General features: G+C 41.8%; 1 protein-coding gene across 1 annotated transcript in view; it reads left to right on the top strand.

The window, feature by feature from the left end:
• Positions 1–17668, top strand: part of vax2 (ventral anterior homeobox 2) — a 21113-nt gene extending 3445 nt beyond the window's left edge. The window contains exons 2-3 of the mRNA XM_017433148.3: positions 851–1038; positions 16682–17668. Coding sequence (XP_017288637.1) covers positions 851–1038; positions 16682–17179 — 686 coding nt within the window. The 3' untranslated portion in view covers positions 17180–17668. The remainder of the gene's footprint in view (positions 1–850; positions 1039–16681) is intronic.
• The last annotated feature ends 1081 nt before the right edge of the window (positions 17669–18749 follow it).

Here is an 18749-nt window from a genome sequence, read left to right on the forward strand (position 1 = left end):
CCCCCCACCCACCACCACCATTATTATTATTATTATTATTATTATTATTATTATTATTATTATTATTATTATTATTATTATTATTATCCAGGTCTTTAAAGTAGATGTTATGGGTAGATATTAAACAGTTATAACCCCATGGAGTATTACATTAGGCTCATTTATTTATTTGTTTTTTTGTTGGCAGTTTTTGAAGTAGAGGGCAAAGTGTTTATGGACTACATCTGTCCCAGGTGAATTTGTAATAATAATAGTAAAAAAAAAAAAGATCTGTCACTGAGAACTTTCTGTCATTAAAGGAACTCTGCAGATGATCCTGTTCAGGCCCGAAGTCAAGTAATAAAACCAAAACAGGTAACAGGTGAAGAATTCAAGTCACAGCAGCACCAGGATGGCACAAAGCAAAAAAAGAAAAGCGAATACAGTCAATGAGTAAACAATAAAAATACAATGATATGAGGATTTATTGCGTTTTGAGCGGAATAAGAAACAAATAAACAACAAATATTTCCTAAACTGTATTATTATTGTTATTATTATTGCTCTGAGTGCTTCAAGGAGAAGTAGACACCTGTTGACTCCATCTAAAGTCGCTCTGAATGAAGCCGCAGCTCGTTTTTAAGGTCAGAAGTTCGATTTCCAAACATTAGATTAGTTTAAGGACAGCGTTGGGACTCGCTGATGTTTTACCAACAGATGATGCGTTTACGGGTGCAGGAATCTGCCCGCGGTGTGGCCTCCCGCAGGCCTCTGCTCCTGCGTACATATCCTGCTGCTGCTGTTGTTGTTGTCGTTGTTGTTTTAACACTCTCTCTCTGTTTTTACCCCCCCCCCCCCTCCCCGCCACCAGACGCCAAAGGCACCATCCGGGAGATCGTGCTGCCCAAAGGCCTGGACCTGGACCGGCCCAAGCGCACGCGGACCTCCTTCACGGCCGAGCAGCTGTACCGCCTCGAGCTCGAGTTCCAGAGGTGTCAGTATGTGGTGGGGCGCGAGCGCACCGAGCTGGCCAGGCAGCTCAACCTGTCAGAGACACAGGTGAGTAGAACCCCCCACACCACCACTATCACCGGATACTATGGCAAGCCCGTGTGTCATATATTAGTCATCTTCAAAAGGCAAACGGAAAACAAGTCAGTTCTTCTAAGTAAAAACAGATAAATCAGTTAGAATGAAGAAAACCTCCAACATCATTCTCTTCAGAGGACAATTAATGTCCCTTTCACTCTTTATGTGTATTTTCAGCTCCAGATATCTAAATTACTTTATTTTTTTTTTAACCTAAATGTGGCTATCTGAAATGAAATTCTTTGGAGAAACTCTTGTCTTAAATGAAGTCACACACTTCAGTTTAAATATCCAAAATGAGAAGAATGCAAAATATTGCCTGGGAGTATCCAGAACAATTTAATTAGAAAAAACAACTTGGTAACATTTATATTCAGAGCTGAACAAAAGCTGTTTCAGTCGTCAGCGTTTGAAACGACGAGGACCAAAGGTGTCATTAAATGTCTGCAAAGAAAATGAGTAGATTGATTAAGGACTCGATAAAAATGCCTTTTTCTCTATAAAACTCTGGGAACAAACTGAAGATATCTGAAATATGAGCTGCTCCTTGTAAGAAATACTGTTTTCTGTAGATAAAAAAAAAGAAAATATTCTAAAATATCTGAAGCTGAAATGTTCTTTTTGACTTACAAGATACAATTAATGCTTACGTACCTGCACTGAGCCATTAAATGTGAAAACTGAGGCCCTGTTTGCTCCACTCTGGATATTTATATATTTTTTATTTATATATATTTTTCTCTGTTTACACAATTCCAACAACGGTGCTGAAAAGGTTGTGAGTGGGCCACACTGTGACCTCAGCCTCCATGTTTGGCTAAAGACGTCTTACAGCAGCTGTAGCTCTTCTTTATTCTTTATTTTTTTTCAGATCCTGTTTTTACACATTCCTGTCCGTCATTAATAATTCCTGCACACAAGGAAAGCGTAAGAATGACAGGATGGGAATAAACATCAAAACAGAAGCAGGAAAAGAAAAAAAAAAATTAGAAAAGTTCAAAATGTTTCTATTGTTGTTTTGGTTTCTGGCCTCCTGTCCACACAGATCCACTATAAACTGGTGTTTTTGTTGTTGTTGTTTAAAGTGTTTTAAAGAATATTACTTCCTCTCTGCTTGTGTGTGGACAGGAGGAGCAAACGCAGAAAAAAAAGACATCTCAGTTTTTTAAAAAAAAACACCCAGGCTTCAGCAGGGCCTTAAGCTTTTAAAGAAAGTCTAAAAATCTGTGCTTAGTTTTTCCTAATTCAGCCTTGGTCGTGAAGGCCTTAAATTTATTGATTTTTGTTTGTTTGTTTGTTTTATGTAAACTCTGATCAACTTAATTTTGATTCAGCAGAATCTAAATGTAATTAGACACAGGCGAATCAGCTGATTATATGTAACAATGGCCTGCCTTATAGTACAGCTTTTTTTTTGTACCACTGCCAGACAAAATCAACCTTACAGATTGATTTAATCTTAAGGTGAATACTTTGTGTTGGATACACTCTCAGGCGCATTCCAGTGTTTTATTTATTTGTTGCAGGTGCGCTCAGAATGCTTTAATTAGCCCCTTGGCCAATCAGGCGCTGGGAAATCCTCTGCAGTCCTTTCTGGTTGAGAACTTTGCCAAAACTGAATGAATAAATACAGTATTCTATATCCAGCTATATTTAGGCTGCACAGAACCGAGAGTATTAATAATAAGAAGAATAAAAATAAAACTTTATTGAGTGGCCCACGTGAACACCGAACCTCGGGCTGAAGGTTGGAGGAGTAACTGACTCATTCAGCACTATCACTAGTCCAGGGGAGGCTTTTATTCTGGAGGAGGACATGGATGAGTCTGACAGTGTAAACACACGGATGCGTCACTGCTGCTCTAATTTAGTCTTTCCCCCTGACTGAAGGGAGGGGGGAGGAAAAAAAAAGAAGAAAAGTCTCATACATTTAGAAACGTTCCTCATAACAGCTGCTTTGCTTGTGCAGCAACAGAAGAAATGAAGGTTGTAGAAAGGCAGAAACCTGCATTAATAACTAATGAAGGAGGTGGTTTTTAGACGTGTTTCTGTAATAAAAAGCGACAAACACAACTTAGGATTCAAATTTAAAACTGATAGAAGAGGTATGATGGGCATTACAATGATATATCTTGAAATTTCAGTTCTTATAGACAGTTGTTGTGGAATTTTGTTGTTTAAATGCACCTTTCAGGCCCTTTCAGGTGACTCATTACAAAACATCAGCTAATCAAACCAGCTGCTGCTGTCATTATGAGAGGAAGTCAGCCCTGCGTCACCGTTCCCCCTTCTAAAAAAATGAATATCTCACAAGTTAAAATGTTTGTAACCAAAAATAAATAAATAAATAGCAGAAAATGCATCCAGAGCTGCAGATGGAGTGAGACGTTTCACAACAGAGACATCTTAAACGACCTGCACGCCATGAAATGTCGGTAAAGTTTTTAAAAAGTGGCGAAATGTTTGATTTGAGGACTCCAAAAATGATGGGAGTGTATGGTGGCGGCTGCGCGGTGACCTGTTTCAGACCACTTGTTGCAGCTATAAACTCACACAGCAACACAAATGTCACGTCTATTAAAGCCACTCTTACACGTGGATGTGGGGCTGTGTGTGTGTGCTGGGAGCAGGGATGGCTGTGGCCCTCATTAGTGCTGACTCTGGGGGTGTTAATGGGAAGGCCTGAGCTTCCTGCTGCTGCTGCTGCTGCTGCTGAGGAGGAGGACTGAATAAAAACTGTCCGCTGTGGCCTTCGAATGTGAACCAAATTAAATCAGAGCAGTCTCTCCGGCTCCGATGTAAAGCGTCAAATCAGTTGCTCTAAAATTGATTAGCGCCAAGTGTTACGAAAGCAGCTTTTAGGAGCTGAAGAAAAAGCTTTTAGTCAAGTGGAGTTTTCTCCCGTACGGTGGTGCTTTTTAAGCAAATGTGTGCCGTTCAAGGCTAATTATGCACTAAAAAGGCAAAAAAAGAGAGATAGGGCTCTCAAACATTTAGGCCCCTTCATAAAAGCTGTTTGAGCTGTTTGTTGATGTTTTGACTATTTTATTGACAGCTTTTAGAAAAAAGAGTTTATGCTTAAATTAAAAATAAACACAAGCTATCTATCTATCTATCTATCTATCTATCTATCTATCTATCTATCTATCTATCTATCTATCTATCTATCTATCTATCTATCTATCTATCTATCTATCTGGGCTACATAGCTAACTTTGGCTTTAAAAGAGTAATTTTGAACAGGTCTTTTTATTATTTAAAGTAAAGAAATGACAACTAGCTTGATAATTAGCTGCTCAGCTAGCTAAGACTACATTTTATAGGGTATTTTTTGCTTTAATATAAAGAAACATTTAGCTAGCTAGTTAGCTAATCAGTTAGCTAGCTACAAATACATTTTAAACGGGTTTATTTGCTTTAAAGAAATGATAACTAGCTTGATAGTTTGCTAATTAGCTAGCTAGTAAAAAAACTAAATTTTAATGAGTGATTTTGTTGCTGTAAAATAAAGAAAGACAGTTTAACTAATTAGCAACAAAAAGACAGGTTCTAAATCTGATAAGTTGTTCAAAATTAAACCTAAACTGGTTGAAATGACAAAGTTTATATTTAAAAACCAGCGGTATTCTCTATTGTTTAATTATTTTTTCTTTAAAGATCTTTTTCACCTTTATTTTTAAAACTCAACTTGTTTGTCTTTTTATGCCATAAATTTACAGATGTTTTTTTTTTAAAAAAGAAAAACAAACAAAAAACTACGAAATGTGAAACGAGCATTTTTTTTCTTAATTGAATTTTCACACAGTTTATAGAAAGTTACGTCAGCAGGTGAAGTTCCGTCAAAAACAAGTTATTTTTCTTCTTTTTTAAAAAAGTCTAAATGTTTGAGGATTTAAATATTTTGCTCTTAAATGTAAGACAGTTTTCCAGTTCAACACATACACAAGAAAATCCTTACATTAAATATAAAAATATAAAAAGCACAGTTTTTAAAAAGTTTGTAAAGGTTTTCTGTTTGTGTTCCTACTTTATCTGTCTTTAGATAACACAGAAAATCGGAGGCGGTCGATTAAAACTCGTTTACCTGAAAAGCAGGTTAAAATATCCCGCAAAAACCTGACTATAAGTCGCTCTTATTTCTGCGCTGTTTCATCAGTTTCGCCTAAAAGAAATCAAAGTTCCAGTTGTGAAGAGATAGCCTTAATGTTTGTGTTTAAACGAAATTAATAATATCGACAACTAAAGTTAAATAATAGCTAGGAAAAAAAGGAGGGGGGGGNCCTTTAAGGAACTGAAACTGTAGAGCTGAAAAAACAAAAAAAAAAAAAAACAACGAGGAAAAACTGCAAATATTTGATCATTTAGTGGCATTTTTAAACAAATTCCACCTCTGCATTCTTTCTCCAAAACTGTTTAAAATAAAATAAAATGAAAAAATAAAACAGGTCCTTTCTGCACCCGACGGTCTCTGTGACTCGCTTCCTGTTTAAAAGTCCATTAAGATTTTGTCAAATTAAAAGAACAGCTTTTCAATGAACTTCAGAGCATTTTGTATCTGTTTAAAAAGTCTCGATTAAGAGCTCCCCCCTCTCTCTATATATATCCTTTCATATTTAATTTAGCCTTTAATCTGAAACGGCGTCGATGTAAAATGCAGCCCTGGCTTCCTCCCGCGGCCTGCGCGCGTGAAGCAGGCGGCTCTGAGACTCATCCTCCCCGGATCGGAGCTCTCCGTTCGTCCCGGCAGGTGGCTCCCCGCTCCAGGGAAACGCAGCGGGGAGGAGGAGGAGGAGGAGGAGGAGGAAGAGGAGGAGGGAGAGGAGGGAAATACTCCGCTTCCTCCTAAATCATCCCAGTTTGCAGAAAACTGCTGGGTGTTTGCAGAGGCGCCCGCTCTTATTGTGAAAGGATCTTCCTGCCTGGGTCAGTCAGGCAGCTTTTCTGCTTCCACTGCCCTTCATCACGGTACGCTCACAAACGAAATGTCGCCGAAGTCGGACCATGTTTTTTTGTCCGCGTCTGTCTGTTAGCAAAATATTTCAAAAAACACTGGACAGATTTTAATGAAACTTTCAGGAAATTTTCATTAGATGGCCATCTACAGCTAATTAACTTTTAGAGTCAACCCAATTCAAGATGGCCGCCTCAGCCACCTGGCTTTAGAAAACACAAAGATGGCTACAGTTCAGTCAGTTTTACAGATGTCGAGCAAAATCTTGGTGTGGTAGTAGCTGAGAGTGATATCCAACACCTGCTCTGAGCGCTCACGGATTGCGCGGGATCTCTGGTTAAAATTTTGCCATTCTCTGTTTGGAGTCAATTCTGTCTGTCTGTTAGCAAAATATCTCTTGAAACACTGGCTGGATTTTCATGAAACTTTCAGGAAAAATTAATTGGATGTACCTCTACAGCTGATTACCTTTTAGAGTCAACCTGCCACAGCTAACTGACCTTAGAAAACACAAAATAGACTGTATTTCAATCAGTTTCACAGATCATGAGCAAACATGTGGTGTACCTTTTTCATGATCTGACGTCAACCCAGTTCGTCTGTTAGCAAAATATCTCATGAACCACTGGACAGGTTTTCATGAAACTTTCAGAAAGTAACCACTTGATGGACATCTACAACTGATTAACATTTGGAGTCAATCCAATTCAAGATGGCTGCCGCAGCTAATTGACATGAGCAACACAAACATGGCCGTATCTCAGTTAGCTTAACGGATATTGAGCTAAAATTTGACGTGGTAGTAGCTGAGCGTCATTCACATGTAACCTTATTTTCAGCTGTCATTTCTCAGCAGAAGATAATCTTAGTCTAACAGTCTGGGATGAAGGTGGTGGGTGATATGCACTCCTTCAAGGAATGCTAACATTTTCTTTCCTTCTAAACTGACTTCAGGATTTTGAGGCTCACAGACAGATTGATCAGTTTAAGCTTTAATGTAAAGCTGAATGATGCACAGATGTGGGCAGGTGTTCGTGGTTTTTTTGGTTTGACATTTTTCTGCTTTTACCAAGATGTTCGTTCAACACGCAGCTCGGTGAGGAAGAGGCCAAACAAATTCAATGTTTCTGAGCTGCCAGAGGGAGTGGAATCGTCAAATTAAAGGCCGAGCTTCCCTCGGCGGATTGCATATTGACCGCCGCCTTTCATGTCAGAGTTTTATCATCTCGTGTTGAGAAGGGAGAGCGTCACAGCCATTTAGGTTAAACCTTGAAAATAACTCAACGCAGGAACTCTTACAGTGTTGGAGGATCTGGTGCGATCTGTAAGCGCTCAGAGTATGTGTTGCGGCTTAGTCTCAGCTACTACCACATCAAGTTTTAGCTCAATATTTCTAAAACTGACTGAGTTATAGTCATTTTGTGTTGGCTAAGGTTGTTTAGCCGTGGCAGCCATCTTAAAATTGCACTGACTCCAAAAATTAATCAATTGTAATGGTCCATCTAATGACTACTTTCTGAGAGTTTCATTCAAATCTGTCCAGTGGTTCATGAGATATTTTGCTAACAGACGAACAGAGTTGACGCTGTTAATGAACGAAGGTCTCATGCGATCAGTTAGTATGTGTTGGGGATGACCCACAGCTACTACCAGACTAAAATTTAGCTCAGTAGCTGTTAAACTGACTGAGTTCTAGACATTACTGTGCTGGCTAAAGCCAATTAGCTGTGGCGGCCATCTTGTGTCACAGATGAAGACTGTGATGTTTTGTATACTGTAGTCCATATTTGAAGAGTCTGCAGGCAATGTCTGCATTCTTGTCAGAAGGTAAAATGTTTACATTTCTTTTGTTTGAACAAAGATGGAACCATCTATAGACACCATAAACTCCTAGCTTCAGGCTGTTTTAAACGAACGGTCACCCTTTCCTTCCCACATTTCGAGTCGTTTCCTGGTCAGACGCAAACCGCGTCATGATGTGAGAATGAGCTCCGGGAGAACCAATCAGTCAGGCGGCGAGATCTCGCCCCGGCTACGATCATCAGGGACGAGATCACGGGGCAGTATGCATACGTGTTAACAAAAAAAATAAATAAATACAGCTTCGGTGCTCTAGGATTACAGAAAACTAAACAGAGAAGGTTCGAGACGAGTTCGACAACTCTGTGACCACGCTGAGAAAAAAAAACTTTGTGGCGCAAAACTCCTGAACGCGTTCAAATCTCCAGCAACGCAAAAGCGAGGCCCTTGCAAGAAAAGAACAGCCGTTTCCAAGGCCTTCTGGAGACTCCTTTGCATGTGCCGTTTGCCAACTGTTGCCACCAATGAGATTCTGCTTTTACTGTGAGCACAGCCTATTCTGGAGGAAGGGTGCAGCTTATGTTACCATGGCGATGTACCTCTGTAGGACGTAAACCATCATCCTCACTTTGCAAACCCACTGAAGTCAAACGCAGGCCTGCAGCACGAGCTTCTACTCAAACTGAGTGATTAAATGTGTTGTGTAGATTCTGTTCCATTGATAAAGTTGATAAAAGGTTGACTTTATAAAAATACATTATGATCTAAAAGCAGAATGACTGTCGTAGGAGTAAATAGAAACAGGAAGTATGGTTGTAGTCTACCGCTTCGAAGAGAAAAATCAAAGGTTCCCCCCAAAAAACTTTTTTATTTAATATCCCAAGCTGTGGAGAACATCTAAACCTGGATCCCAGAAGTCCACCCGTCCCCGTCTTCCTCTGCAGGACGACGGCGAAGGGGACAAGATGACGCGTGTCTCCTTGCAGTGAATGTCCCCGTTGTGCGTATTGTTCTCCACGACGACCCAGACAGACGGTGTCTGGTCCGCTCGTCTGGAGCACAGAGGAGCCAGCAACGGCGTGTAGCCGCGCAGATGTGGCGGCGAGGAGAGCGGACAGTACGGGGACTGTCCTCGACACTCAGAATAGAGAAAGAAACAGGAAAGGGGTCCCCAACAGACAGACAGACAGACGCTGCCTTTGTGCTCCGCGTCTCCTACGAGGAGGCGTCGCATCGAGTCGCGTCTAAAACGGGAACTTTTTGTCTGACTCGGTGACGGTCAGAAAACAAACCTGCGAGGCTCTGATGATCTAATCAACTGATGAGATAATCAGAAGAACATAAAAGCAATAAAGTATTTTTCGCCGGCCTCGCCCTTATTGACTTTCTCCGCTTCTGGCAGAGCGGGAAGCGAATGAAGCCAGGGCTAGTTTCAGTTTGACGCCACGTAATCCTTCAGCTGATGTGGACATCGGTTATATTGAACGAGGGGGTTTGGGGTGGGTGTGGGTCAGCCACGCAGCTGCTTGGCGATTTTTGCCAACATGTAGCTCCCAGTGACACCTGTGACTGAACTCGGAGCAGGAAGGCCTCATCCCTTTTCAAAGTGCTCACACAACAACAGCACATCGTGGCTAAAGAAAGAGTAAATAATGAGAAAGTGTTGGATTAAAGTCCAACATCTTCCTCTAAAACAGTAAAATGATAGTTTGAGTTTCTGGAAGTGAGGTTCTGTAGAAAGATGATAAACAACTAATGTTTTACCTGTTGTAAATAACCTTTCCAACGATCTCAGTTTGGAAAAACAGAGTTGAATTTTGACCAGGTTGATGAGCTAATGGCTAGTCTGAGCGAAGCTAAGACCAGAGTGGTTTGCTGCCGTCTTAAAACAGCTCCAGTCTCAAAGGTTTCACAGCTGCTTTATGAACCTTTAGAGTTCACATTTCACAGTTACTGACTGTGGTTATTTGCTGATGCTGACAGTAGCAGCAGCAGCTAGCTGTAGCGTTTCCAGAAAAGCCTGGGGAACTTCTGGCAGAAATACATTTCTGCTGTAATAACCATGAAACGCTAACCTGGCAGAAACCTTTGAGCCTGGAGGTGTTTTAAGACGGCAGCAAACCACTTTGATTTTGGCCTCGTTCAGACTAGCCGTTAGCTCATCAGTCCAGTAAGAATTAAACTATTTCTACCAACTGAGGTCGTTCAAAGAGCTATCTCCAACAGGTAAGATATTAGTTGTTCATAATCTTTCCACAGACCTTCAAACAATCTGAGCTATCCCCTCAAGGAGTATTTAGGTCACTGCAGTTCATCAGACTTTTCCAAAACTCCCAATACCCCCCCCCCACACATAAACATAACAAACAACAAAAAACCTTATGTTGATTTTCTGAACTTGGCCTACCTAAAAAGCTAATTGTAATCAGTTCGGCTCTTTTCTGCCTCAGAAAATACTTTGTTTTTACTTCATTTGGGAGCAATTTGAACTGTTTTGGTAAAAATCTCAAGACGGTTCAAACAAAGGCGTTGTTGCTAAATGTTTTACTATGATCAGATGTGGTAAGTAATACTTTTTTTACTCAAATAAACCCTTTAAATTTTCAAAATAAAACCTGTAGCCGCAAACAAATAAATTAATAAATAAAAGCACAACTAATAATGCTGTACAGTGTATAAAAACATTTTTAGGAGTGACATATATGTGCTACATATCGTAGTACAAATCCATAAAAATGATTCAAAACGTACACATTTTCAAACCTCTTTAAATTTAGGTTTTCTGTTATGTTTAGCAGGGTGGGAGACTGCTTCAGTAGCACACAGAGCAGGTTTGATCGCAAGTAAATGATAAATATTAGGTTTATAAATAGATTTTAGAACATTGGCGTTAGTCTGATGGCTGTAAAACATTCAATAAAAGTTGTTTAGTTGGAAATTATCTGCAGAGCTTTGCAGATATTTAGTATAAAATGAGTCCAAATCCAGTGGGAAAACAAATGAACGGTGAAGCTTAGGAAGAAATGTGGATAAATTTATAAAATAAAACAAATATGAAATGTTTTGTGCACAGAAGAAGGAACAGAAGAACAAAAACCAAAGTGCTGTGTTTTAAACTTATCCTTTTTTTGCCAGCTGTGGCTTCAAAATCAAATGCATATATAAATAAATATATATGTAAAACAATGGGAGTGAGAGATTTGAGCAAAGACACAAATTAATTCCTGGAGAAGTTGAAGCGTGTCTTGCGTCGCCTACAAAACTCTGATCGTTTCACTTTGCCAAACGAGAGAGGTCCACTGGGGCGGGTTCGGCCAGGTGGAGAGGGGTGTAGGCATGAGGAGGGGCACCAGGAGAAGGATGGAGGGATGAAGGGGGAGGGAGGGAGGGAGGGAGGTGAGGGAGGGGAGAGAACATAACAGTCCCAAGTGCTTTTGCACTAAGGAGGATTAGTCAGCCATATCTACCAGCCATTCGGTAAGACGGGGTTAACCCCCAGCTGAACCATGACCGGACTCGCCGCGAGGTTTAGAGGTCAGTCAAAATGTGACGATCATGATGACACTGTGAAAGTTTTATTTATTTATTTACTTTTATTTTTTTCTAAGAACGCCCGATGCCAAGTGGCTGAAGAGCGTGAGGTCAGAGAATGAGGACAGGAAGAGGAGCGTTGTTCTGCAGGAGCTGCTCCCGTCGACGCAGGATGGGGTGTTTTTGTTACAAAGCTGACGTCAGAATGAGGAGAGGACACGTTTCTAATTGTGGCACTGATGCTACACTGCTGATTTTCACTTTAAGATCCGTCACAGAAGACTTTAATTCATTGTTCTCCCTCGTTTGTTGCTGACTAATATCATTATTTGTCTCTTATTTGGTGCATGTAAGGAACCCGGTGTGTGAGTAGGTTGTTGGATTGAGGGAAGCAGGTGTATACAGCTCAGATTGTGCTCGTTGTGGGTTTCATTTACTTCCTAACTAAACAGAAACTGACAGCTTGGCGAATTTGTCTTTGAACCTTGCATTTCTGTGATGGTTTTACAAACAGGAATCTCTCTCCTTCTCAGAGCAGCAGCTCTGGGTCTTATGTGTTCCTATTATCTCTTTGGCAGTAATCGGATCCAGTTAACACAACAATGCACGTACACATCGTCTTCACAGGTGGGCAAGTTTTCGTAACGCTGGCGGACATTCCGACTCGAAGCAAGGTCTCCATGCATTGACACTGTGACGTTCGGGTCATCGACACGGTAACTGTGACACCTTGTAGAGCCAGCTGTAGGTGCCCACGCCTCTCGAACGAGTTTGTCCACAGGTTTGGCTAACTGAGCCCTTCAAGGTCCACGACGTCAAAAACAAGAACCACAATCCAAAAAAAACCCAACCCTTCAAATCCGTTGATGCAATTGCGAAGTAATGTCCTTTTTGAAACTAAAGGTCCGCAGCACATAAGCACTTAACTCAGATTATTAAAACGGTGAAACAACAGTTGAAAACACAAGATAAACAAACCCAGGACAGATTAGATGAGCGCAGACATCAGTTAAGAAGTGAGGGCCGAGGAGGATGACAGTCATTTTAGAAAAGGGCTGATTTAATGCCGTGTATCCCTTCCACCCCCCCACCTGGTGGGTTATGCACAGTTCAGGCGCCCCCGGTGTGCCTGGTACGATCTGCGTGGAAAAGTGTTTTCCCTGTGTGTGCCCGTCACATGCCTGGGATCAGGGGGTCTGAGCGGGGTCACGGTGGGAGCGACGAGGTGCTGGAGGGGTCAGCAAAAGTGCGAAAGAGTCACGCAGAGTGTCCTTGTTAAACCTCGCTGATGCAAGCCCTCGTTCCGCGTTGCGTTATATATCGCCTGGCCAGAGGGGCTTTTATCACTTAGATGGTTCGTCGTGAAGTGGGGGGGTCAAAGATGGGTGAACATGTTCTCCTTTTCCTCTCTCCACTGTGTCCTGCTGCTTGTCTCTGGTTTTTGGCACGGTGTTGTTTTAGAACAAAACACGGCTTAGGTGGGTTATCGAACACACACACACACACACACACACACAACTTGGTCTGTACAGTCTGTCTTGATCTGGCTTAACCTTTCTACCTCAGGCCCAGTTTGCCCGCCTGCATCGGGCTCGCACTGCACGCCTCTGATTGGTCGGCGACCGCCCCGATGGGCCGATGTGTGTCCATATATGTCGGCCTCATCATCTCAAGCCAACGTCCTTGAATATAACCCCCCCACCCCCACCCCCCCGCGCACGTTTACAGCCGACCCCATCGTTTTCATTTTGAGCGCCTCGTTTATCAGAATGAGGCTGAAGGCTGGCTCATTTGATAAATGGTGTGGGAGCACACAGTCATACCATCAAATACTATAAAACGTCTACATTTTAGAGGGTTTTTAAATCATATTTAGCTTATAATCAGGTATACAAAGATCTGAACACTCTAAAAGATTTGAATTCGGGTGCTGTGTGAATTACACATTTTCTTTTTTAGGCTGAATTCAATGTTTTTAGTTACATTTTAACCGTCCAAGTAAGGTATTTTTGTCGCACTGAAGCAACAATATGAGACATCAAAGCAACAAAATACTGCAAGTTAAATCGAACTTAACCACTTTACTGAAAACGTGCTACATCTTCGACTGAATATTGTCCTGATGTGCTTTCCATACAAAGGGGGGCTGTTTTTAACAAACATTAAATGCTTTTGCAGCACATTTTTGGAAGATTCACATATCTTTCAAACCCACTGTCATCCATGAACTGAGGATAGAGCTTCAAATAAATAATACCTTTACAATAAAACATCCAAGTTTAGTGGAACTGACCGAAATAACAAAGTCCAGTAAATCTAACATTTCATTTCCTGTGATGAACTTGCAGCTAAGAGTAAGTAAATGTGTACATCTGTTTCTGCACACAGCAATAAAGACATTCTGTTTTATACTAATACCTAAAAACATACACATTATATTTAATTGGACTATGTAGGGGCTTGTCAGGGATTTTTCTGGTAGGAACCAGCAGGTTTTGCCCTGTTGGATAAATGTGGTGTAGGGAAGATTTGACAAAAATAAAACGTAGTATTATTTCCAAAACCAACAGGCTGTGATTCATCATACACCCACCGTATGATGAATCTCATCATCTGATGACTGAACTAATGTTTGACCCAAAACCAAAGCGATGCAGATAACAGAGTAGGTTGAAGAAATTAAACCTTCAGTTGTATATTTTTTCTATCACATCCCTGCCTGCAGCAGCCCTGCATTGTTGGTGCTAACCGTGCTCGAGCAGGCCACAGGGCGAAGCCTGGGGCAAATGCAGGTCACGGCAGATCCAGATCTCCCTCGGTAATCTCTGCCCCAGCTCTGAACCCTGGATCCCATTAAAAAGGATTTACATGCAATAGTGTAGATGTACCAAAAGCAGTATTGCTTTCTTTGCTACTCATCATTTCCCCCCCTCTAATAAAATCCCTGCTAAACACCATCAAGCTTTTTTCCCCCCTCCTTTCTCTCCACATCTTTGTATCTCGGTGAAGGATGGGGAGGACTGCAATGTGAGCAGAGGACTGAGCCACGCCCACAGCGTGGGGACGAAAGACAGGGATTGGCTGGGAGTTTTATCTGCTCTGAAAGCCTTTTATGGGATGTGGGTGTTCTGGAAGCCAACGGCACATGAGTAAAAGCACGTGGAGATCTTTTTGGAGGATGTGCGTGGACCGGCGATCAGGAAACGCAGAATGGGAGGAATGAAAAGAAGTTCACCCCAGCTTCTTTCGTCTCCCTTCCCTTCTGTGTTCCCTTTGGGTGTTTGCAGCGAGACTTTGCTGTCCTCAGTACGCTCCTCTGAGCTGAGGAATCTTCTCAGATCTCATTATTTGTGTCGTGGTCAGTAAGCTAGCCTATCATCTCACATGACCCAGCTGCCTTCTGAGCCCGCCTTTGCAGTGCAGTGAGACGATGGTTTACACCTGCTAGCCTGATTACCACGTCACAGTCAGAGGCTGAGTTTGGGTAAACGAAAAGACGGCTTCCTTCCTGCACTGACTCAGATGTTCTGCAAAATAAAAGCCCAGAAACGCAAACTGGGCTGTAGTTAAATCTAAGACAAAGCACATTCAAAAACAATAAGTTTATTGGCGACAGTTTTGAAGGCCTTGGGTCAGTGCTACTGTCTGAAAGAACCTACTCTAATCCAAAGAACCAATCCTCTTAACCAGCCTAACAACTAATTACAGCAGAGCGTCCCTCCCTCTATATCCCTCCCAGTGATCTGATTTAATGATGGATTCCTAAAAGATTTTATTTACTGTATATGATGGATGGACATGGGATTAAATATTATAAAATGAACACTATGGAAATCTTAAGAAGCTGACTCTCCAGTTCAATAAAATGTATTTCTCCCCACCCCACTACATTTGATTTGCTGATAAAGAATGTTAAGTTGTGAATCTGCAGTGAAGTGACACAGAGATCTCCGTATCGAGGTTTCGTCGTGTACAGTTCCCATGCATGTGATTCCTCTTTGTGGCGTTTCTCCGTCCGGCAGTCTGACTCCCGTGTGCCCTCCAATCAACTTCCCTCACTCTGTAAGCGGCCCACATGCAGTAAAGCTACACTGGGCTGCATGAATTAAACATGGAGAAGAGGGACAGGTAGAGTTCACTGAGCTTCACCTCGACACGCAGCTGATGGCCTGATGGATGGTGACGTAAAGCTCCCAAAATTGCGGTCAGGACAGAGGGCCTGGAGCGAAGGTGCATACAGTTATAGACGTTCTGATATTTTAGGCTGCTACTAAATTTATTGAATGTGAGGGACTGATATCTTTAGGCCTGCTGGAGCCACAAAGTGTGGAAGGGGTGCAAAGTTGGTGATCAAATATGCTGAAAACAAAACAAACACTTGTTCCTGCGTACTGTAACTTTACTTATATGAGCGTGTGCATGGTTCATGTCAAGCTGTTATGTGCTCTAATGCTTCTAATATGAGTGGAAAGGAAGTGCCACATTGTTAATGTGCAATAAAGGTCAATAAAAAAAAAATCAGTCACAAGTGTTCAGCCAGCGGAAAATGCTGGCTTTCCAGCAAATAAATCAAATGTAGGCTAACATTAAAGAAAGGAACAACAATGTGAGTCAGTCTTGTTAATAAAACATTTAAACAACTGTTGTCTGCAGAAGTTTGAATGTTGAATAGAAAAAAACAAACTTATATTATTATTGTTAGAAATGCAAGCGGCACAGTCGCAGAAACCCTCCCGCCTCTTTTCCTTCGTTGTCCTTGTCTTAAAAAGGGCATTTCAGATCATATGAACTGGAACAATTAATATTTGATCTGTTACAGATAACTTTTTAAATGTCCTCAGTCTGGAGAATTAGTTCGGAGTTGACGAGCCAAAGGCTAGTTTTAGTCTCTTCTGGTCTCAAAGGTTTTTTTTTATAGTGGTTCATCTGAATGCTTTTTATAAACCTTTACATCACCGTCAGTTTCACATTACATGGTTATTTAAGGTGACATATTGTATTCCTGCAGGAAGTGCCCCAAACTGCACAGGAAGTGCTATTGCTTGTTGCTGCTGCCACTAGTAGTGCTTAAAAATAACCACAGAATTCAGTGTTAATTAACCATATAAATGGAAACTGACTGCGGTATAAAGATTTATAAACTGCTGTTTGCATTAAGGTCATGAAACATTTGAGATCTGAGTCATTTTAATCAACACTTCCTCTCTGAACCGAGAAGACTATTCAGATGAGAAGCAAAACTTTTTCAGGAAAACAAGAGAAGAAGAGCAGTTGTCTTAAAACAAACAAAGAAAACAATGGTTTTGATGGGGTGTGGTTGTGTTTTTGCAGGTCAAGGTGTGGTTTCAGAACCGTCGGACCAAGCAGAAGAAGGACACCACCAAGGATTCAGACAAGCGCTCCTCCTCCACGTCGGAGTCTTTAGCTACCTGCAACATCCTGCGCCTCCTGGAGCAGGGCCGCCTCCTGTCGGGCCCCGCCCCGCCTCCCAACTCCCTCCTGGGCCCTCCGGCCCACTCAACAAATGGCTCCCTGCTGAGCAGCCCGGGCGGGGGCTCCTCCACCTCCCCTGGGATCAGCAGCAGCACTCCCCCCAGCTCCCTACCAGGGGGCACGTTCGGGCTGTCTCTCCCGTCGCTGGGCGGTACCCCGTCGTCTCCGCGGCTGGGCGTGCCACCCCCCCACTCCCTCTGCTTCTCCATGCCCCTGCTGGGGGGCGCTCATCACGAACTGACGTCCCCCTACGGCTGTGGTTCCTCAGCCTTCGAGCCATACATGAGGCTGGACAGAAAGGAGGCAGATCTAGGTGGGAAGAAAACAGTTTCCTAAGTAGCAAGTTTTCCTTTCAGGCACTAGAGGGGACGATGACTTGTGCGAGCGTTTTCTCCTCAGCATTTTTCGCCCTGCCACAGAACCCGACACACGAGCAGCTACGGACAGGCCAAGAGAGCCTGCCGGGTCAGGAAGACAAAAAAAAAAATCTGAAAATGGAAACGGCTTTCCAGCAGCACCATTTTGTGCCACAGCACAACAATACGAAACAGTAAAAAGGACTTGATGGAAAGTGATAATATCACTGTCCTGCTAAAAAAAGAAACAAAAAAAAAAAGTTTTTTGCAGAATTTCTGCGTGTGTGTGTTGCAGACAGATGCTTTTATCACCACTTGCTTTACAGTAGTTTTCAGTGACTCTTCACTTTTTGTCCCGTGAGTTTGTGTGTGATTTTTTCTCTCTTTACAGGCCTTTACAGGTGAATGTTCAGGAAAAAAAAAAAAAAGAAAAAAGTAAAACATACTTGACATGACTATTTTCAGCCCAGTCCTGTCAGAAAACATGGACCGTTCACATCTCCATGACGACACGTGTTCCGGTCTGTCGAAAGAAAAGCTGAAGCACAGGGAACATATCCTGAATAGTAACAATATGTAACAATATGTAACCCCCAAGAAAGTTTATTTTTCATGGCATAGCAAATTCTTTTTACATTTGCACCGTAAAATTTAGGCCCGAACACCAATATCTCAGCAGGCTGCGACTGTTGGCAACTAGTTGAACAACATGTACGAGGGATGTCTCAAAAAAGTCTCAGAACTTTCACGATGAGTTCTCAGTTTCTTTGTGTGAGCTGCAGAAATTTGCTGTTTTGTCGCCTAAATTTTGAACATGTTCAAAACTGTGCGACAGAGTAGTCATAGAGAGGTCTCTGGCATCTCAAACCCTTGTCTGTAGATCCTACGACACTAGAGCTGGATTATGACACCTTCTGAGAGCTCTCCTACGACAGGAAACATCCGAGGCTACAGCCTCAAATGTCCAGGTCTAAAACCCACTCCAATGCAACAAGTAATCTTAATTTCTGAAGTGTATTCCAGTATCTTAAATCATAAATGTGAGGGTTACTGCTAAGGTGGACACAAAGGTTGATGTGGGTAACAAATTGTTATACACGTCTTATAAAAGTTTTGCAAGATGTGCACATTAAAATGAGCCAAAATGTTAAAATATTGGCTGAGCGAAACAAAATATGCCTATTTTCTCAGTTTTCAGTTGCTAACTAGTCTCCAACAATTGCAGCCCAGGGAGATACTGTCCAAATGACGCTACTTTGAATATTTTTTTTTAACAAATATTTTTTGTTTTGTGTTTTAAAAAAATCTGTGCAAACAAGAAGGAGAAAAAAATGCCGAAGTACCCCGCCTCACCACCAAGTGGCGATCACGTCAACATCAACGACACGTCAAGGTGCAAATGAAGAGCATTCTGAGCATGACTTGTTTTTATCTTTGACCTAATTTTGCCTTTTTACTTAATAATGAACCACGTCAGCTCATGACTAAAGTTTAATGAGAGGATCGGGAAAAATACGATAAAGGATAAATAATAAAAATTAACAATCTCA

The sequence above is a fragment of the Kryptolebias marmoratus genome, linkage group LG7, assembly GCF_001649575.2.
Source record: "Kryptolebias marmoratus isolate JLee-2015 linkage group LG7, ASM164957v2, whole genome shotgun sequence".
In the NCBI taxonomy this organism is placed as follows: domain Eukaryota; kingdom Metazoa; phylum Chordata; class Actinopteri; order Cyprinodontiformes; family Rivulidae; genus Kryptolebias; species Kryptolebias marmoratus.